The following is a 21,255-nucleotide window of genomic DNA, read 5'->3' as shown; positions in this document are numbered from 1 at the left end:
ATCTCGGGTTGCTGTTATTATTTTCTCGATGAACTATGCTCGTTCCACAGAGTGTCTGGATGGATTTGTCGCGACCATGGAGTATTTGAAAGCAAACAATCTTCTGCTTATTCCTGTGTTTTTTAAAGTTAGTCTTGAGGATTCTCACGACTTGAGAATTTAGTCCAGGCATCTCAAGTTCTGAAATGGAGGGCGGCTATGATCAAATTAACTTCCATCAATAGATATCACTATATGGAGAGGTAAATTGATTTCTCTCTTCTTTCACTGTGCCATCATCTTCTATCTGTATGATATTATGATATAGTGACTGTCTCTGACTTTCGTAAAATTAATGGAATATTGTTAGTTTCTTTCTAAATAAGACAATCTTTATTAGATCAGATCATTTTTTTTTTCTTTTGCTCTGCCAACATTTATACGTATCATATGCTTTGCAAAAAAAAAAAAAAAGTCCTTTCAAAAATTTGCCTATCCAACACTTAAGCAATACAGGAGCAGAGCCTTTTTATCAGAAGTATGTTGTTTTGGTACTTTGTATTTATGATGTTTTGCTAATGCGCAGGCATCAAGTTATTATGCTTGCCAAGGATATCTTCAAAGATGTTTGCTTCCTGCTCAGTTCTGAAACTAACGGAATCAAGCATCCTTTCGAGGTTATATTGTCTCTGGTGCATTGTTCTCAATCTTTAGCCCCACATATTGTTGGACTTTGGGGTATGGCTGGCATAGGGAAGACTATCATCTCTAGAGACATTTTCAGAACACAAGCTGGGAAATATGACGTGTGCTACTTTATGCCAGACTTTGATAAAATGTGTCAAACAAAAGGGCTTAGTCATTTGCGTGATGAATTCTTCTCGAAAATCTTTGGGGAAGAAAAAGTTTTCACAGACGTATGTGATACAAAATTAAGTTTCACAAGGGATAGGCTCCTTGATAAAAGGGTTCTCATTGTTCTTGATGGTGTGAGTAATGCTAGAGATGCAGAATTTTTGTTTGGGGGGTTTGGTTGGTTTTCTGGCGGACATACAATCATTTTAACATCTAGGAATAGGCAAGTTCTTGTACAGTGTAACGCCAAAGAGCTTTACCAAATCCCAAAACTATCCGAGTTTGAATCTCTTTGCGTTTGCTGCTATTTTTCCACTAAAGAAAATTGGAGTAGAAGTATGTCATCGATCTCGGAGCTGGTGAACTACGCTAGTGGCATTCCATTGGCTCTGGGAGTCTTAGGTTCGTCTGTACTAAATCATTGTGCTAATGATGAGGAAGAACATCTGAGAAGATTGCGCCAACATCCTCCAGTCGAGATTCAGGATGCATTTAGAAGAAGTTTTAGTGGACTAGATGACAACGAGAAGAACATCTTTTTGGACCTTGCATGTTTTTTTAGAGGGGAGGATAAAGATCATGTGGTAAACATCCTTGATGGTTGCGGTTTTCTTACGGATTTAGGAATCTATGGTCTCATTGATGAGTCTCTCATCAGCCTTGTTGATAACAGGATAGATATGCCTAACATTTTTCAAGACACGGGTCGATTTGTTGTTTGTCAAGAAAACTTTGAGGCAGGCAAGCGTAGCAGATTGTGGAATCCCAATGACATTGTTGACGTGCTGACAAACAATTCAGTAAGTCTTCGAAAATGTGTCTCTATTGACTATTGAATCTATGAAAACTTTAGATTACCGCTTATGCTCCTTTCTTCACATCATCTTTTCCAATTTTCTCAGGGGAAAGAAGAAATTGAAGGCATATTTTTGGATGCGTCTGACTTAGCATTTGAGTTGAGTCCTACTGTATTTGAGAGGATGTATCGACTTAGATTGTTCAAACTCCACTGTCCAACTTCTGACCATTGCAAGGTTTGTATACCTCAAGGTCTTAACTCTTTCCCTGATGAGCTACGGCTACTCCACTGGGAAAAATATCCTCTTGGATCCTTACCTCGGAACTTCAATCCTGAAAACCTTGTAGAACTGAACATGTCATATAGCAACTTGACTAAACTATGGAAAGGAACAAAGGTATATCTTGACATTATAGTGTAGTCTGCTGTATACATGAGGTAATTAGTTTGTAGTCGGTGACTCATATTGGGTGTTTCTTAACAGAATCTCGAGAAGCTAAAGAGGATCATTCTAAGTCACTCCCAGCAGTTGACTAAATTCCCAAGGCTTTCAAAGGCGACGAACCTTGAGCATATTGATCTTGAAGGATGTACGAGTCTGGTTAAAGTTAACTCATCTATTCTTCATCATCACAAGCTTACTTTCTTGAGTCTGAAAGATTGTTCTCATTTGCGGATTATGCCTGCCACTGTTCATCTAGAATCTCTTGAAGTTCTTAATCTATCTGGCTGCTCAGATCTTGAGGAGCTTCATGATTTCTCACCAAACCTGAAAGAGCTATATCTAGCCGGGACTGCCATTAGAGAGATGCCATCATCAATCGAGGAACTCACTAGACTTGTTACATTAGATCTGGAGAATTGTAAAAGACTTCAGCACCTGCCATCGAGTATAAGTAACCTGAAAGCTACTGTTACACTTGGCACAAAACGTCCTGCCTCTTCCATGGATACAAGGGATCTATCTAGCTTGGAGGATATAACGTCACCATATAAGAGATGCCGATTGAAGAGAGTTATTGAGTCTGTTATTTTAAGGCTAAGAAAAAGGAAAGGAGCGAAGAGGGTCTCTAGAGCCACAAGCCTTTCTGAGGTAATTTATTGGCAAATACATGCTAGTAAACTTCTGACCTCCACGTTGAACTTAATCAACCCAATATGAATGAGATATCTTATTTGCTTAAAAAGACTCTGTTTCTCTTCTCATTCTAAACCTGCTAGCTTAATTCTGTAGGTTCAGCATAGCTCAGCTTCTACCTTGGTAAATGATTCCTCTTTCAGATCTTCTTGGGGATATCATGTTTTACCAGAAAGACCTAGCCAACCCGAATGCCAAGATTACATGAAGACAGGCGACTGCAAATTTGGCCATGTTTGTAAATTTCATCATCCGAGGAACAAAGAAACTCATGTCCTTGAGAATACATCTTCCGTGGCTTCCAAAACATCGGAAATGGATCGGCTAGGATTATCTCTTTCACTTGGATCTTCTTCAACAAGTGAGAAATTTAGAATACACAAGAATACATCTTCCATGGTTTCTGAGACACCAACACAGTCGAATACTCTTAGACTTTTGTCTTTACTTGGGACTTCACCATGTGTGTCTGACACAACACAAGCAACCGTTGGTAGGAACACCAAAGATTCAAAGCAACAGGGAGAAGAAAAATCAGATATATATGATTGGTGATGAAGAATCAAGAAACACGTCAAGCATCATTTCTATTGTTTCTGTTTGGTGGTAAAAGAATCGGTAAACTTTGTTTAAGCTGATATTTTGGAAGCAACTTGAAAACTATCTGATTCATTGCAGTGGAAAAAGATATATGCAAAAAAAGCGCTGGATCATTTTTATACATGTTTGTAAAGATCCAGCTCGATTACTACAAAGTCTACAATGTCAATGAAATATTTCTGCAATACAATTACGAATATTAGCAGAAAATTAAAAACAAGAGCCCTAAAAGTAAACATTAATCCTTCTTTTTGTAGATGACGTGGATACCAAATCCACCGTCGATTAAATCTCCGGAGTGAAACCCCGCACTGCACACACCACCATCACCTCTCTTTCGAGTTATCGAGTTTCTCGACCCAGAACGGAGAGGGCTTTTCACTTCTCTCCAGATCCAAACTCTCATCATCAAACCAAACCTTTCTCACAACTTATAAATTCGATTCGATCCATCCCCAAAGATCCTTCTGATTTTTTAAAAAAATTCAACTTCTTCTCCAGATCAACTTGTGATTTTTGGTTCATGATTTTGATTGCGTGAAGGTCTTATGGATTCACACCCTTCCCTAATGGGAAGGTCCATTGGCAATTCGAGCCGATCGAGCTTAGATCTTGGCCATTCTTCTTCTTCCTCTTCTCCTTTATCGTCGTTAACCAAATCGATCTCCGATGCAAGTAGTCAGAGTCTCTCTTCGATCCTTAACAATCCACATGGAGGTAAGTCTGGTGTTTATGGTTCCGATGCGTCTTGGGTTGGTTGGTGGTCTTCATCGACATTTGTAGCTCCCTCTGAGTTCGCTCCTGTTGCTTCAACGAAGCTCCCTGGTTCGGACCTTACCAGATCCGACTTCCATGGCTACGTTTCTTCGATCTCTGAGTCTCATGGTAGGTTTGAGGATATTAGAAAGCATACAAGGGAAGAGAGCTCTGGGTTTGATCAGGAGAGCCATGTCTCGGGTTTAGCTGCTTGCTTGCGTGAGGTTCCTTCGCTTTACTTTAAGGAGGATTTTGCTCTTGAGGACGGAGCTACATTTCGTTCTGCTTGCCCTTTTTCGAGCTTGAATGAGAATCTAGCGCTTCAAGAGAAGCTCTCACAGTATCTTGATGTGGTGGAGCTGCATCTTGTGAAGGAGATCTCTGTGAGGTCTGATTCGTTCTTTGAGGCGCAGGGACAGTTACAGGATTTGAATGTGAAGATTGTTGAGGGTTGTAGTAGGATTCGTGAGTTAAAAGAGACGATTCGGCTCCTGGATAGGAATTTGGTAGATTCAGCTCGACAGATTCAAGGGCTGAGCTCAACTAGGATTAATATGTTGGACCTGCAACGTAAATTGAGACTTATTTTGTATGTTAACCAAGCTCTCTCTGCGCTCAAATTGGTAAATTTTTCACTTTGATTTGTTTAGAGTACTGTCAAGTTAGCTACTTTTTGTGTGTTTTCCTCTTTTTCTTGATGGAAGTTTGATTCTTTATTGTTCAGCTTGTTGCATCCGCAGATTGTGCTGGAGCTTTGGATATAACTGACGATCTTCAGAACTTGTTGGTAAGTTCATCTGTGATTGATGTTGGATACTTTTAGATTATTAGGGTGCTCTTTTTCAAGAAGCTAAAATGGTTTTCCACCTTCTTTAGGCTGGGGATGAGTTAACTGGTCTACACTGCTTCCGCCATCTTCGGGATCATGTTACTAATTCCATAGATTCCATAAACAGGTGTGTCTCTTTTCAGGTTATGATTAGAGACTAAAATAGGCTGTATCAGTCTGTCTGTAATACTCTTTTAGAATGGATTGATTGGGAACATAAGGAGACTTAGTTGGATTTTAACTGTGCCAAGTACCTTGCCAAAAAGCCATCTAATTCTGAATCCAATTGTAGAGAAGTGGTGAAAATGTTATCTATTATTGACTATGTTTTGGGTTTCACTAATAAACCTCATGAAATTTTCTTAGATTGTGAAAGCAGTCGATATTTGAAAAATGTTTGCAGGGTTTTGCAGCTCTGTTTATCTATAACAGATAGTCTCTCTATAATTTGCGAAAGTCACTGTTCTTTGTGAATCAATCCTTTCATGTTTCCCGTGCTTGGGCCATTTGTTGAGATGTTAAGCTTATAACTGTGGGGGATATTTTTACCGTCTGATGACTATGAATGCATCCAGGCTTGTAGTATCCTGTTAGTAATCAATCATAACTTCTGAACTCTTAAACTTCCCCCTTAACTTGTGTGTTTCACGCATTGGCATTAATGCCTTGCTGGCTAAAAATAAATTTCCCTAATTATGATGAATCCTGGTTTGCACTGAAATGTACTTTGTTCTTCGTTACTTGTTTAATTCATTCATATTTTGTTATCTTCAAAGGTGTAGAACGTGTACAACCTGTAGGCATTTGTGTCAATTAAATGTTTAGTATATTGATTTTGTGCGTTCCGTGAAGATTTCGTATAATATAAGGTATATCTAGTTCTTTTTTTTTTGCCGTCTAAAATTTTTTTTAGAAATCAAGGAAACTGTTCATGAACAAAAAACAAAGTACTGCAGCTCATAACAACGCACAAATGCCTCTAACAAACAGGAAATGACTAAGACTAAAGAGATTATCTAGTTATCTACTTGTAACTTTTTCTCTGTTATTTTCTTTTATTTGTTTATTTGGTCTAGTGTCTGATGGCTCGCTGATTTTTCTTTGCAGTATTCTCACATCAGAATTCATGCGTATCTCAATACATGATACTGGGGAGATAGATGTACTGATTCTATCTGCAGCAAAAATACGGGGATCCATTTCATATAACGGGAAGACTATGGAAGAAGTAAGTCTCATCAGATATGGGCGCTTCTTTTTGTATTATGTGGAGCTCGATTGTTGGTGTAAAACTTAATAGAAGTACCTAAACTCTGCGAAGTGGTGTAGATTATCAGAAAAAGAACTGGATCAGAAAAAGAACTGGAACAACGACCAGCATAATACTGAATATTGTGTTTACACCTTTGCAGGTTCAGCTAGAAGAAGAGGATACCTCTACCTTATGTGATCGGCTTCTTCCTCTAGTTATTGGATTGCTAAGAACAGTGAGTGACCGGTCCGGATTATTTTTCAACATATGTTACCATTGAAGTTGACAATCCTTTATTGTTTGTGTCTTCGTTTATGCTGTTTCTGGTCTTTATTGTTGGTTCATAGTGGTCATTAAGTGTATAGTCTGAATTCAGCTTCTCATGTATTGTTCTTTGAACTGTTTTTGTAGGCAAAGTTCCCCTCAATTTTGAGGATGTATCGTGATACAGTCACATCCGAAATGAAAAATGCAATCAAAAAAGCAGTTGCGGAGTTGCTTCCAATTCTTGTTGCAAGATCGCTCGAATCTGATTTTTCACATGGGGAGCGCTCTGTAGATGTTGATGGTGAGATCTTAACTGTTGTTACTATATCTGTGGAATCTCATGCGACTTAGTTTGTGCATATAAACGTAGTTGAACAGAAGTTTGTATTTGAAAGTGTAAAATTCCTCTAATACACATTCTCATCAAGTTCAACCCCGTAAAAACAACAGTATTGGATTTTGTTTTAGCAGTTGTGTTTTAAGTAATATTACTGTATATTCCCATCTGCTTGTTTTCTTTTTAATCTCTAGTTTGATCTGAGTCCCGACTTGGACGTAATTTATATGGAAAGTGGTCAACTGATAAAGAATGTTGGCTGGAAACTTATTTTGAGGGACGAAATAGAAATTTATTATCTTCTCTTAGGATAATGTATTCCACTTCGGTGGTCGTTTGTCTCTCTTCGAACCATGCTTATTCCTAGTGTGTATACAGGTGGTGGCTTATCTCTCGCGAACAAGTTGAGGACTCTGTCAGCTGAGGCATTTGTGAATCTCCTAACTGCTATATTTAAGATTGTTCAGGTAATATATGCATCAATTATGGAACTGTTGATGATTTAAACAAGCATTATAGGAAATTAGACATATATGTTTTACTTATATTAAACCTCTGGCAGCCTCTTTATTTTGGTTTTGATACAGCTACCATATAATAGAGGTTTAAAAAAATTTCACCCTCTGAACAGTTAGATGTTTGATTAAGATGTAATATGATTTCATTTCATTTAGTGAATGCAGGCACATCTAGTCCGGGCTTCAGAAGTGAAAAAAGCAATTGAATGGATCCTCTGCAATATCGATGGACATTATGCAGCCGATTCAGTTGCAGCTGCAATTGCTGTTGGTGCTGTAGCAGCTGAAACAGCCCAGGAAACAGGTTTCCAAGGCGGGTCATTAGTGTCTTCTCCATTGGGTAAGGCTCTTCCGTTGCAGGGAAAATCAAGTGACGCATCAAGCTTGATGAACATGTCAAGAAACTTCAGGTTTCTTAGTTTCTCTATTATTTTTAAATGCATTTTTCCTAATTCTCGCTGTTGTGTGTGACACAGGCCCTTCTTCTATGCTTAGAACTAAATTAGGCATTTTTCTGATTGATAATAGGGCCGATGTCTTGAGAGAAAACACAGAAGCTGTCTTTGCGGCTTGTGAGGTTACACATGCTAGGTGGGCAAAGCTACTAGGAGTTCGTACTCATATTCATCCAAAATTGAAATTGCAGGAGTTCATGAGCATTTATGATCTGACTCAAGAATTTATAACATCTACGGAGAAGGTATTTGGTCTAAAATTTTCTACATAAAATAGATAAGAAATTGCATTGCTTATTCTTGCATGATATTTGTACTTAACTTAACAGATTGGTGGACGGTTGGGATCTAGTATTCGTGGGACGCTGCAATCACAAGCCAAAGCCTTTGTAGATTCCCAGCATGAAGCCCGGGTTAGTCTCCCTATATACGTTTATAAGTTTTACAGCAAGCACATTCACATTTTTGTTTAGTTTCATGGCTTACGGAAAAAGAAAAGTGGTGCAAAAGTGGCAGAAAAAAGTTATACCAAAAGCAATATGCCCAAGCCATCGTACTTTCTCTAGATAAATGTTAACCTTACTTATAACCAAGTAGTGTTGAACTATATTGACTTCATCGCATAGGTGTGCACATTCTGTTATTTTTATCGTCTCTTTCATTAACCAGAGTTCTGGTCATTATTCTAATTTGTATTTTGCTTTACTGTAGATGACAAAACTGAAAGCTGTGCTTGATCAAGAAACATGGGATGAGATAGATGTTCCCGAAGAATTCCAATCAATAATCAGTTCTCTTTTTGCATCCCAGGAGTTGATTTCTAGAATAGTTGATGCTGATCATAAAACAAACCACAGTAATTCGCTACCTCCCAATGGGTCTCTCACTTCTGGAATTGGAGATCAAAATACTGAATTACGAAATGAAAAATCTGAATCTGGTGAAGGTCCTGCAGTCAATGATGCACAAGTGAAATCCACAGTCTCCCCTGACTCTCTTGAAAGAAGCAAGGCTGGTGTATCTTCAGTTCCGAATAATCAAAGTAATCAGAAGGCGCACGGAAAATCTAACCTTTTCTATCAAGGAGTTGGTTACCACATGGTAAACTGGTTAGTTTTCTTGTTATGTGTTGTTTATATATGCCTTTTTCTCTAGTAATTTGAAGTTGGTTGATGAATATTTTTCTCCACTTTTTCCATTCACCAGAGTAGACTTTTGTTGTCTTACATGCCTGAGATGGGCAGTTTTCTCTCGTACCGTTTGCTAGGTTTCACTTGCTTAATGTTTGGCTGCTATCCAGGCTATAATTTATTTGTTATGCTGATGCAATTCCGTTTATGTCTGCAGTGGGTTAATATTGCTCAAGATGTTGGCAGAGTACATTGATATGTACCATTCTTTGCCAGCTTTGTCCTCGGAAGTTGCTTTTCGTGTTGCTGAAGTGTTGAGATTTTTCAACACTCGGACATGCCAACTTGTTCTGGGTGCTGGTGCTATGCAGGTATACAAAAAGATGTTTTAGATGAAGAAATAGTTTTCATCGCTGATTAGCTGTACTGAATTTTCTAATAATAACCTGTGATTCTGTATATTAACCAGGTGTATCATCTCACGTACTTACTTCTGCTATTGAATCTTTTAAAATAAAAGAATTTGATTCCTATATACGCAAAACAGATGTGATCTACTAATATTGATCTTTTCAATGGCATGCTCATACTATAGGTATCTGGTTTAAAGTCTATAAAGGCAAAACACTTGGCGCTTGCAAGTCAAGTAATCGACTTCACTTACACTATTATTCCTGGTAGGTGCTTTTCTTTAGTTATTTTATATTTTCACCGTTGCACTCATAATTTATTCAGCTGGATTAACGTCTTGATATCGTTTGCTTCTTCTAGTCTGTAAAAGTGGTTTCCTTCGGGTTATCCAAGCATTTTTAACATGAGCTTGCTAATGATGTTTATTCTGGTTCTTACATGTCCTGATGATTTGTTTTTAAGATGATCAGCTTAGTCTCTCCATTTTTCAGCTCATTTTCTATATATATTGGGTTCCTGCATAACACTATTTTTTTCCTGTGGTCCAAGAAACGAGAAGAATTCTGTTTTCAAAAGTACCTGAGACTCGAAAGCCTATGCTGTCAGTAGAATTTGATAAAGTTGCTCAGGTATGTTTCTCTTTTTGCCTTCTGGCTTTTGTCTTTCAATTTTACAGGCCGTAAGGTTTTGGAGGTCGTTTTGCACTTAATAAGGAAGTAGTTGAAAAATATTCACACCAGTTGGTTATTTAATTTGTATAGAAAATGGCCTGTAAAATGTTAGGATTGCGGTTTTAATGTTCGTTTCCATTAACTTCAGCTTCTGGCCAATTCTCAGGATTATAGGGTTCATCGAGATGAAATTTACACAAAACTGGTTCAGATAATGAGAGAAAGACTATTGGCTCATCTTCATGGGTTGCCTAAAGTTGTTGAGGGCTGGAACAGACCTCCAGACACCAATAAACAAACTAAAGAGTTTGCATGGCCACTCACAAGGGTGATTTATTCTCATTCATTAATCTTATAGAAACAATAATAGTAGATGTTTTTTTTAATGTGGATTTATTTTACAGGAAGTTGGCTACCTTCACCGCGTGTTGTCGGAGACATTGCATGAAGCCGATGTTCAAGCAATCTTCAGGTGCGCATATTTACAGATTTTATAGGAAAGATGCATTTAAATATTGGACTAGAATTGACTTATTGAGCCAATCAGATGTCTAGAAGTAGAGTCAATAAAACAAACTATCTGACGAATGATAGACTTAGTCATATGCATGGGAAATAAAACCTGAGATTGGCAGAGACCTCATTAACCTTGTGATTAATTTTACATTTTGGATTTGAGCAATCGAGATTTTATAGATCAGTGCTGGACTTTTCGAAGTTCTCTGCTCTTTATGCTAGTTACCCATCATGCCTCTAGTTGATACTACTGCTTCATTTTACTTTAGCTTTATGGTATGACGCAGCACATTATAGTTTCTTTCTTATTAATGCAAAAGGCAGGAACCAATCTTCTGGGTTTTAAAAAAGTCACTTCTTTTACTTAGTCTCCCTAATACAGTTTCATGATTCTTGTAGGCAGGTGATTTTAATTATCCACACACAAACCTCTCAAAAGCTTACGAACTTGGAGATAAGCTCTCCAGAGGCAAAGAAAAGGTAACTTTATATCCTTTGGAAATATAACCAACTTAGCTTTTGTAATAAATATTGTCTCGTTTTAATCAGGCTGAAGCTTCACATTGAGCTTATCCTCAAATGTATCCGGTCATTACCATCTGACAATGCCAATCAATCTGACATCCCAAACTGGGGACAGCTAGATGAATTCTTTGCACAACACTTCAGAGAAGAAGAAGAAGGCGAAGCTGAGTGATGAAGTCGTCATTGTACAGCAATTTTTTTTCTCGCACATCGATTAAAAAGTTAAAAAATCAGAGTTTGGGTATGAAGATGGACTACGTGTCCTGTAGATTTAACTTACAGGTAACAAATTCCTTCCTTCTGCCTCCATTACCAGTGAACCATTCTGCAACCAAAGGGCGTTTACAAAATATGATACGTTATTGTCTCACCGGGTTACATTACAATTTGTGGAAAGCAAACCAATTTAGTATCCTGGAAAGCAAGTCCGCGTTTTGTTCAGCTACTCCATAAAACTTAAAAAGAGAATTCTGATGGTTGGACCTTCAAAATGCAGGCATATTACAGTTCTTGGCAGGGATAAATATTATATCAATTTATGGTTGTACCAAAAGTTTGGAAGCGAAAAGTATCTCTATAAAGTAACATTCTCTCTTTTTGTTTGGGTTTTCTCACTTACCAGCAATGTTGCTTTTTATCATCTTTGTTTTTTTTCTGAGTTTGTAAGAGGTACAAGTGACTGGATAGAAGTTTTTGAAAGAGGTCAGCACTCAGCAGTATATTTTAGACGTAAATATTATTTTCAGAGAGAAAAAAGATTAATGTTCTTAGAATACAAGATGTATACGACACCTAAAGAGACCACCAGGCTAAAAGCCATCTGATGGGAGGCGTAGTCAGTTTAAAGTTTTTAACTAAATGCATTTGTCAAATATATAAAAAAGATACGTAATTTGCAAAGTCGGAGTCATTGGGCTGCACGGCATTGGCAAGACTTTTATGAATGAATTCTTCCGAGACTTGGAATTTTATAATGTAATGGGTTAAAACGCTTGCTGGGGATGCTCTTAGAGGAATTGCTCGCAGATGAGGATTCTCGATGACACAGATAGAAGTTCTTCTTAAGGGTCATCATGAATGAACTAGGAAAGAAAGGAAGCGAGATTGTGACTACAACAAGTGAATCGTGATCTGGTTCATGAAACTTACTGTATTAGAGGGGTTGGTTTGTAAATATTAAGTTGTATCTAAGTTTCCTTATTTGTCATATACTCTAGGGTTCTCACGTTTGTGTATATATACTTTGTATCATCATAATAATAAGGCTGAGCTGTTCTATTACTATCTTTACATGGTATCGGAGCCAAACCTAGATCCAAAACTCTGATAACCTTTTGTGAGCGGTTTCGATCATGTCAGAAACAGAGAAGACTACGATGAGTGAAGGGAAAGGTAAGGAGATCGTAAGGGTGTCTGAAATATCAACATCCTCGCCTCTTTACTTACATCCGTCTGAAGGGCCTGGAAGTTTGATTACTACGGTACAATTGAAAGGGGATAACTATGAAGATTGGTCGAAGCATGTGCGGAATGCCTTGCGTACTTAACGAAAGTTGGGTTTTATTGATGGGAGTTTGGAGAAACCGGTTGTGGCGGAAGAAATCGAGCAGTGGGAAGTCGTCAATTCAATGATTGTGGCATGGCTGATGAATACGGTCGAGCCAACGTTGAGAACAATGATCTCGATGGTGGATGACACACATGTTGTGGGAAGATTTGAGGTTGCATTTCTCGGTTGGGAATGGACCGAGAGTGCATGAACTAAAATCCGAGTTAGCTAATTGCAAACAGCAAGGAGATAGTGTAATGATCTATTTTGGGAGACTAAAGAAGATGTGGGATGAGCTGGCAGTGTACAAGCCTTTGAAATCGTGTTCGTGTGGTGAACTTGCTGCACATCATGAACAAGAAAGATATGAAGAACGAACACATCAATTTTTGATGGGGTTGGATGATGTTCGGTTTGGTGGAATAAGCTCCACACTAACAAACATGGAGCCAATGTTGAAGTTGTCTCAAGTTTATCAGCGAGTGGTGCGCGATGAAAGGCAGAAAGGTATCACACACAACAAGGAAGAACGTGTAGACGCGGTAGGCTTCGCTGTTCAAAGTGGGAACAAAGGCAAAACAGGGGAGTTCCAGTACCGTGAAAAGGATGTTACATGTACCCATTGTGGTAAATACGGGCATGCTATCTCCGACTGTTTCCAGATCAAAGCATATCCGGACTGGTGGGATGAACATGGTAGAAACTATGGTGAACGAAGAGGAGCTGGAAACAGAGGAGGTCGAGGACGCTTTGGGCGAGGGGGAGGAATGGTTGGAAGCTTCGGTCGAGGGAGAGGTTCGCAACTGGCTCGCGCGAACGTGGCTCAGACTCACCCTGCGGAGGCTGGGACTGCGAGTTCAGTACTCGCACAACCTGTTGCGAACTCGGCTGCAACTGTTCGTAAAGAGTTCGATCGAGCTTCTCTCCCGCAATTTACTGACGATCAGATTACTTCTTTGATTAGTCTTCTTAATCAACAGAAAACAGCACCTTCTGCATCCAAACTTTCTGGTAAGATGGATATGATCATAGATTCTGGTGCGTCGCACCATATGACTTCGGATATTAACCTTTTGAGTGATGTTCAATCGATATTGCCATGCGCAATTCGTCTTCCCGATGGGGATCGAGCTATGGCTGAAAAACAGGGGCGGATGTGTTTGGGTGGTGACATATGGTTGAATGGAGTTTTGTATTCACCCGATTTGACGTGTTCTCTTATTTCTGTTGCCAAATTGCTCAAAACGACTAAAGGATTTGTTACTTTTACTGAGGAAGTGTGTGTTTTGCAGGACCGTACTTTGAAGATGATTGGTGCGGGTGAAGAGTGTGATGGGGTCTACAAGTTCAGAGGGATTCTTGGAGGCCAAGCAAACAAAACAACAAGCAGTGATCAACGTGCGTTGTGGCATAGACGTCTCGGGCATCCTTCTGATCGTGTTTTATCTTATTTATCTAGTATTTGTGATGTTGGGAAAACAGTTGACACAGATGGGGGTTGTGATATTTGTTATCGAGCTAAACAAACTCGGGATTCTTTTTCTGAAAGCAATAATAAAGCTGATGCTATTTTTGATTTAATTCATTGTGATATTTGGGGAGCTTACCGTACTCCGTCTATGTCAGGAGCTGTTTATTTTCTTACTATAGTGACTATTCACGTGCTGTCTGGATTTATTTGTTGCTTGAAAAACGAGAGGTATCCTCCTGTTTACAGAATTTTTGTGCATGGTCACTCGTCAGTTTGATAAAAAGGTGCGTGCGGTTTGATCTGATAATGGTACCGAGTTCACATGCTTAAAACGTTATTTTGATCAAGAAGGGATATTGCATCAGACGTCCTGCGTGTACACACCGCAACAGAATGGCTGTGTGGAACGAAAAAATCGACACATTCTTAATGTGGCACGGTCCTTGATGTTTCAGGCTTCCTTACCGGTGAAATTTTGGGGAGAGTGTGTACTTGCTGCAAGTCATCTTATCAACAGAACTCCCACACAGTTATTGCAAGATAAAACTCCTTATGAGATGTTATACGGCAAGCCACCCTCCTTTGACGGTTTAAAGGTGTTTGGATTTTTGGCCTATGCACACAAGCTTTCTCGGGATAAGGATAAATTTGGGGAGAGGAGTCGCAAATGTGTTTTCTTGGGATATCCGTATGGAAAAAAGGCTGGACTATGTATGATTTAGAGTCCCATGATTTCTTTGTCTCTCGAGATGTGCAGTTTCATGAAACGGTGTTTCCTTTTGCCACAATGTCTTCTACACCGAGTGACACAGTCCCATCTCTTTCAGCTCCGCCATTGCTCTCTGATGATGATTTTAGATCAACACCGCCTGGGTTGGTGGTTCCACAGGAGTTAGCTGAAGCAGGGGAACAAGCACAGCCAATCGGTGTTGATCATAGTGATGTCTCTTCTCGTCTGGTGGCTGACGACAGGAGGAGTGTTGATATTGCGACTCCGGTTTTGACACAAGAACAGGTTGTTGAACCGTTGACTGAACAACTTGGACGAGGTCATAGACAGAAAGTGCCTTCCAAGCGGCTGCAGGGCTACGAGGTTTCATATCATTCACTGATAAATGATCACCCCCCCCCATCACTCTCCTCTGCCCCTACCACATCTTCACTCAAAGGTACGGTCACTTATCCCATAGCTAATTACGTCACCAATGAGCGTTTTTCTGCAGCTCATGCAGTTTTTCTAGCTGCTATCTCGGCCAATGTTGAACCTGATACATACAAAGAAGCAATGCAACTCCAAGTGTGGAGAGATGCTGTTAAGTTTGAAGTTGATGCTTTAGAGGACCAACATACATGGGATGTCGGAGACTTACCGCTGGGGAAGATGTGTCTTTATGTGATTGTATATGTTGACAGCATCTCTCCACACTTACTCACTGTTTGCTTTAACACGCGGGAAGATGTGTCTTTATGTGATTGTATATGTTGATGATCTTCTTATCGGTGGCAATGATGAAGACACAATTTCTTGCTTCAAGGGTTATCTCAATCAATGTTTTCGTATGAAAGATTTGGGTTCTCTCAAGTATTTTTTGGGGATTGAGGTGGCTCGATCATCTAAGGGAATTTACTTGTCTCAGAGGAAATATGTTTTGGACATTATCAATGAATGTGGATTGTTAGGTGGGTGTCCTGTTTGTACGCCTATCCTTCAAAATCACAAGTTGGAAGAAGATACAGGACAGTACTTCGACACTCCGTAGCGATATCGAAGGTTGGTTGGACGGTTGGTGTATCTAACGATTACTCGGCCAGAGCTCATGTATACAGTTCATGTACTGGCTCAATTCTTACACCAACCTCGGTTGAAACATTGGTGGGCTGCGCTGCGTGTTGTTCGCTACCTCAAGAACAACCCTGGTCAAGGGATTTTATACACTACGAATGGTGATTTACATGTTTCGGGATATTGTGATTCAGATTTTTCAACCTGTCCGATGTCTCGTCGCTCTCTCATGGGTTTTGCTATCTTGTTGGGTGGGTCTCCTATTGCTTGGAAAACTAAGAAACAGAGTGTTGTTTCTCAATCTTCGGCGGAGGCTGAGTATAGGCTATGGCATTTACGGCTTCCGAGCTCACTTGGATATGTGGTCTGCTTGCTGATTTTGGTGTCTCCTCGCCGGAGCCGTTTAGTCTCTACTGTGACAACAAAGCTGCTCTTTATATTGCGGCAAATCATGTTTTTTTATGAGCGCACAAAACACATTGAGCGGGACTGTCATTACGTACGAGACGAGATTCAGAAGGGTTTGATCAAGACGGACTACGTTCACACTACTCAACAACTTGCGGATATATTTACTAAGGCTCTGGGTACACCAGCATTCAATTATCTTTGTTACAAGTTGGACATTTGTGATCTACATGCGCCAACTTGAGGGGGAGTATTAGAGGGGTTGGTTTGTAAATATTAAGTTGTATCTAAGTTTCTTTATTTGTCATATACTCTAGTGTTCTCACGCTTGTGTATATATACTTTGTATCATCATAATAATAAGGCTGAGCCGTTCTATTACTATCTTTACATACTGTCAAGATTGGTTAGATCACTTTTATCATTGTGCCTTGGATCAATTCCGCCCACCAGAGAGCTGTCAAAGAGTTTGTGATTGTGCGTGTAAAGAAGCCATCAGGACCTCACCTTTATAAGCGAGAAACATTTGCCAACGCCCAACGGGAACATATTTTCCCAAAACACTTGAGGCCATATTTTCAGATTGATATTTAAGTACTATGTAGTTTTTTTTCTTTGATCAAGGGTATTCAATTTTAAAACATAGCAACTAGTACAAAGTTATGGCTGTTTTTATCATAAAGTTAGACCCGAACCATATCATTCATTGTCTATCTTTAAAAAAAGAAAAGAATTACTCAGATGTTATCCAAAAGTTGATTTATTCCTGATAGGTATACATTTTCTAAAAATTCTTAGATATTTAGTGTCTGGGTGTAATTACAATTTACTCGTAGATTTATAATTTCGATTTTAATTAGAAAAATAATTAAAAAATACACATCAGCAAATTAAAATACATATCATCTTCCATAATCCATGTCACTAGACAGGTTTTTTTTCCAGACAGTTTCTTCTTTATATCGAAAGAGAGAAAAACTGAAAGGTTTTTACTGTTCACAACCCGAAAAAAAAAACTCTTTCTCTCTCTCGTCGCCGAACCCTAATTCCCGGCTATCCTCTCTCGCTCTCTATCTCTTCGTCGTTGCTATCTTGTTTGTTTCCGTTTAAGCCGCCTTCGTTTTCGAGTTCCAGTATATGACGGCTGAGTTATAGTATTTACGGGAAAACGAAAGGCCTAGTCGATTAATATGACGGCTGAGTTATAATGCTTGACGGCTGAGTTATTACACAAAATAAAACAAATGTATTACAACAATACTATATCCGACAAGTTTTCACATTGTGTCCAACTTATTTACATCGCGAACATGCGTGTTGCTTAAATACATATTTGTGTTTCTTTACCCAATTACTGGAACTGGATCCATGAAAGAAAATGAAGAAGAATGAGGAGATTAATAAGAATGAGTGTAATTAAGAAGTTAAGAACGAGGAGAAAAACAAGGGGAAGAACAACGTGAAGAACACTTTTTAACCAATTGAAGAACAAGAGTCGAAGGAACGATGTTTCGTATTTCCGGAGAAGATAATGACATGGAATGCTGACATGGATGATGCGTCCGAAGTGGCAAGTCAGCTACCAAACGAACATGTAAATCAGCCTAATTAAATCAGCCTAATTAAATCAGCCATCAAACAAGATTATAACTCAACCGCAACATGAATACTATTACAGTAATTAAAAAGCAAAATTAGCTGCTAAATTCAGCCGCTTAATCAACTGAAAATATGTAACTCAGCCATATTGTTTAATAAGTCAGCCGTAGCTGAATGATATTCTTAGCCCTGGGCATTCGGGTATCCGATCGGATTCGGGTTCGGATGTTCGGGTTTTCGGATTTTCGGATGTAGAGATATAAAACCCGATCAGGTACTTTATAATATCGGGTCGGGTTCAGGTAATTTGGCTTCGGGTTCGGGTAATTTTGGGTTACCCGAATTCATTAAAAAAAAAAATCTTTTTACTTCTCTCGTGAAAAAAAAAAAATTACTTTCTACTTCTCTCTTCTTGTCTCCTTCTTCTTCATCTCTCTTTTCTTCAGCCAAAAACCCTAGTTTTGTTTATCCATGGCCACCACGTCAGGAATCAAATCCTTCAAATTCTCTACTAAATCTAACAATATCTATAGCAAATTATATTATATGATTCATATTTATCTTCCAACCTCACTCACTCCTCAAACCCCACAAAGTATCACTTTTTTTTTTCTTTTATAGATTTGCTTGTCATGTATCTAGTAAAATTGATCTAGGTATTGAAAAAAATAATTCTGGATTCTGTTTAAGAAAGAAAAAAATAAGTCAATTTTTAGAATATATATATATATATATATATATATATATATATAAATACTTAATGTTTTTATATTATGATAGAATAATCAAGGTGGCAAAATGGTTTATGATACATCAATTAATGTCTAAGGTACTGGGTTCAAACCCATTTAGATGCATTTTTGTATTTATTTCGGGTTGATTCGAATCTACTTTGGATATCGGGTAATACCCGAATCCGATTGGGTATCCGAATTTCAAGAAATCTAAATCCGATCGGGTATTTAATACCACCCGAATCTGAACCGAACTGTCCATTTCGGGTTGAGTTCGGATTCGAGTTTCAGATTCGGTTAAAATGCCTAGGCCTAGATATTCTAGTAATTAATATTTTGCTACTAAGTCAGCCGTAAAATGGTTGAGTTGTCCGATAAGTCAACTTATGATGGCTGAGTTATAGTGTTTAACCATAACTCAGCCGTAACGACATCTCCTAAGTCAGCCGTTGTTCATAACTCAGCCAGCTGGAAAAAGTTAATTCAGCCGTGTCGTAGTGATAACTCAGCCAAAATTTTGACAACTCAACCATCAGGTGAAAACTCAGCCGTAAGAACGGCTGAGTTATAGCACATATTTCATTAAGTGAGCGGTAACGCTTGGCTGAGTTATGCTCGAAGTCAGCCGTCCGCTCTTACTCAAATGTTTTTTTCCATAAATCATCCCCAACTCAGCCGTTATTACCTTTGTAACGTATTACGGCTAGTTATTTAATACACGTCTTCTGACGTGGCGTCTGACGTGACAATGACATTTTTATAATTACGTTTTTTCCGGTAACATAAAACAAGGGCACATTGGGTATTTTGAAAATATTCGAAATATTCTAGTAATAAAAAAATTTGTTTTTTTTTGTTTTTGGTAAAAGACATTGGCTATCTTTCTTTGAGTCTTGAAACTCTTTGAAGAATCTCAAGCGACCATTTTTTTTTTCATCCTTATAAAGAGAAAGAGAGAAACCGTCTTGTTTGGCAAGAACCCAATTGAATTGGAGTTCCAAGTTTGTCTTACTCTCATCCCTTCTTTGATTTCATTTGAAGTCAACGGGAAGATAGTTCTTAATAAATTTATGTATATAGTATTATAGTTTGCTGTCGATTGATTATAGAGATTTCATATGTCCTCAAATTTTTCATGGTCAAAGATAGTTTTATGATCTCTTTTTCATTAATTCAGCAACANTTTTCCGGTAACATAAAACAAGGGCACATTGGGTATTTTGAAAATATTCGAAATATTCTAGTAATAAAAAAATTTGTTTTTTTTTGTTTTTGGTAAAAGACATTGGCTATCTTTCTTTGAGTCTTGAAACTCTTTGAAGAATCTCAAGCGACCATTTTTTTTTTCATCCTTATAAAGAGAAAGAGAGAAACCGTCTTGTTTGGCAAGAACCCAATTGAATTGGAGTTCCAAGTTTGTCTTACTCTCATCCCTTCTTTGATTTCATTTGAAGTCAACGGGAAGATAGTTCTTAATAAATTTATGTATATAGTATTATAGTTTGCTGTCGATTGATTATAGAGATTTCATATGTCCTCAAATTTTTCATGGTCAAAGATAGTTTTATGAGCTCTTTTTCATTAATTCAGCAACACCTTTCTTATAATTGTGGCTGGATTTTAGTTTCGTATCCTCTTTTTAATGCAAGGTTTGTTGAAGATCTCAAACTACAATAAACGACGGTAACAATTCACCAATTCAAGGTCAAGAGAAAGATTAAAACACCATCAAGATTCACCAAGACACATCTCAAGAAAAGGACAAGAAGAAAAAGGAGTAATTTTGATCAAGATTCACTAAGACCCATCACATATATACATCAAGAAAAAAAGAGCAAGCTTTTGTCAAGAACCAGAACAGAGAGATTCAATCTTGATTCAAGAACCATCTCATAAAATCAAGATTTTCCAAAGGAATTAACTTCCAACATCCGAGCTTCCGATGATGATGGTTCCAGCACCGAAGAAAGAACACATGTTCCACATAGTGGTAACATCAAACGACGTCGGGAAACTCAACCGACTCGTGCTCCCTAGACAAGACGCGGAGAGGCATTTCCCACCATACGCATCAAACAACCAAAACGGCACGTTGTTGAGTTTCCAAGACAAAAACGGCAAGATGTGGAGATTCCGGTACTCGTATTGGAACACTCTGGGGACTTACGTGATGACCAAAGGATGGAGCCGTTTCGTCAAAGAAAAAAAGCTCGAGGAAGGAGACATGGTCTCTTTCGAACGAGGATTCGGAGATGAGTCCGAAAGATGGAAACTTTACATAGATTGGAGTCATAGACGCGACATGAGCCTCGTTCAGTCCCATCAGTTTGGTGATTTCGGTTTCAAAAATTTCAATTTCTCAGGTGAAGGGAGCACCATTACTACTACTACTGAGTCTGAGTCTGAGTCTGAGTCTGAGTCTACCGTTGATTGCAACGCCTTCAGGAGCTTCCTCCGCACCCATGGATTGACTCTCTCTGGTTGCAAAGCCAAAGACATCATTGATTTTCTCTGCGTGCAGAAGGATTTGGGTGACTCCAATGCCCTTGTTGGGCGTCTGAGTGCTGCTTGTGAGAGGCGTGGCATAAAACCCAAGGACAATCCTTTCCGCAGCTTGGCTGTGATTAGATACCTGCAGATGGTGAGGAGAATTTCTGGGGAAACAGAATGCAT

The 21,255-nt window shown here is 38.7% G+C and overlaps 2 protein-coding genes across 5 annotated transcripts; both read left to right on the top strand.

The window, feature by feature from the left end:
- LOC104731621 (probable WRKY transcription factor 19) lies at positions 156-3,490 on the top strand. Its single transcript, XM_010451048.2, has 5 exons — positions 156-242; positions 566-1,634; positions 1,737-2,030; positions 2,118-2,726; positions 2,868-3,490. The coding sequence occupies exons 1-5, from the start codon at positions 199-201 to the stop codon at positions 3,324-3,326; spliced, it is 2,475 nt and encodes an 824-aa protein (XP_010449350.2). The 5' UTR covers positions 156-198; the 3' UTR covers positions 3,327-3,490.
- LOC104731616 (vacuolar protein sorting-associated protein 54, chloroplastic) lies at positions 3,682-11,757 on the top strand. Of its 4 annotated transcripts, none has more exons than XR_758627.2 (19): positions 3,682-4,750; positions 4,852-4,914; positions 5,004-5,083; positions 6,064-6,184; positions 6,369-6,443; positions 6,620-6,776; positions 7,191-7,279; positions 7,496-7,740; positions 7,859-8,030; positions 8,115-8,198; positions 8,497-8,894; positions 9,133-9,286; positions 9,511-9,592; positions 9,876-9,955; positions 10,164-10,325; positions 10,402-10,469; positions 10,913-10,993; positions 11,063-11,320; positions 11,535-11,757. XR_758627.2 is itself a non-coding variant. In XM_010451039.2 (19 exons), exons 1-19 carry the CDS (start codon positions 3,920-3,922, stop codon positions 11,208-11,210), a joined length of 3,000 nt encoding a protein of 999 aa, XP_010449341.1. In that variant the 5' UTR covers positions 3,682-3,919; the 3' UTR covers positions 11,211-11,757. The 4 variants fall into 4 exon arrangements, 3 of the variants coding, with proteins under 3 accessions (XP_010449341.1, XP_019089449.1, XP_010449340.1); XM_010451039.2 differs by having other exon boundaries at positions 8,497-8,641; positions 8,732-8,894; positions 11,063-11,757; XM_019233904.1 differs by having other exon boundaries at positions 6,375-6,443; positions 11,063-11,757.

This window comes from Camelina sativa, chromosome 12 (assembly GCF_000633955.1).
Source record: "Camelina sativa cultivar DH55 chromosome 12, Cs, whole genome shotgun sequence".
NCBI lineage: Eukaryota > Viridiplantae > Streptophyta > Magnoliopsida > Brassicales > Brassicaceae > Camelina > Camelina sativa.
The sequence above is the reverse complement of the archived record's forward strand: the minus strand, read 5'-3'. Positions and strand labels throughout refer to the sequence as shown.

Excerpts from the sequence above, each read along its gene's own strand:
- LOC104731616 (XM_010451038.2), top strand. The coding sequence starts at position 3,920 with ATGGATTCACACCCTTCCCTAATGGGAAGGTCCATTGGCAATTCGAGC. Across the intron at positions 9,956-10,163 it reads AATTTGATAAAGTTGCTCAG|GATTATAGGGTTCATCGAGA; the intron begins GTATGTTTCTCT and ends GCCAATTCTCAG. Across the intron at positions 10,326-10,401 it reads TTGCATGGCCACTCACAAGG|GAAGTTGGCTACCTTCACCG; the intron begins GTGATTTATTCT and ends TTTATTTTACAG.
- LOC104731621 (XM_010451048.2), top strand. The coding sequence starts at position 199 with ATGATCAAATTAACTTCCATCAATAGATATCACTATATGGAGAG. Across the intron at positions 243-565 it reads AGATATCACTATATGGAGAG|GCATCAAGTTATTATGCTTG; the intron begins GTAAATTGATTT and ends GCTAATGCGCAG. Across the intron at positions 2,031-2,117 it reads AACTATGGAAAGGAACAAAG|AATCTCGAGAAGCTAAAGAG; the intron begins GTATATCTTGAC and ends GTTTCTTAACAG.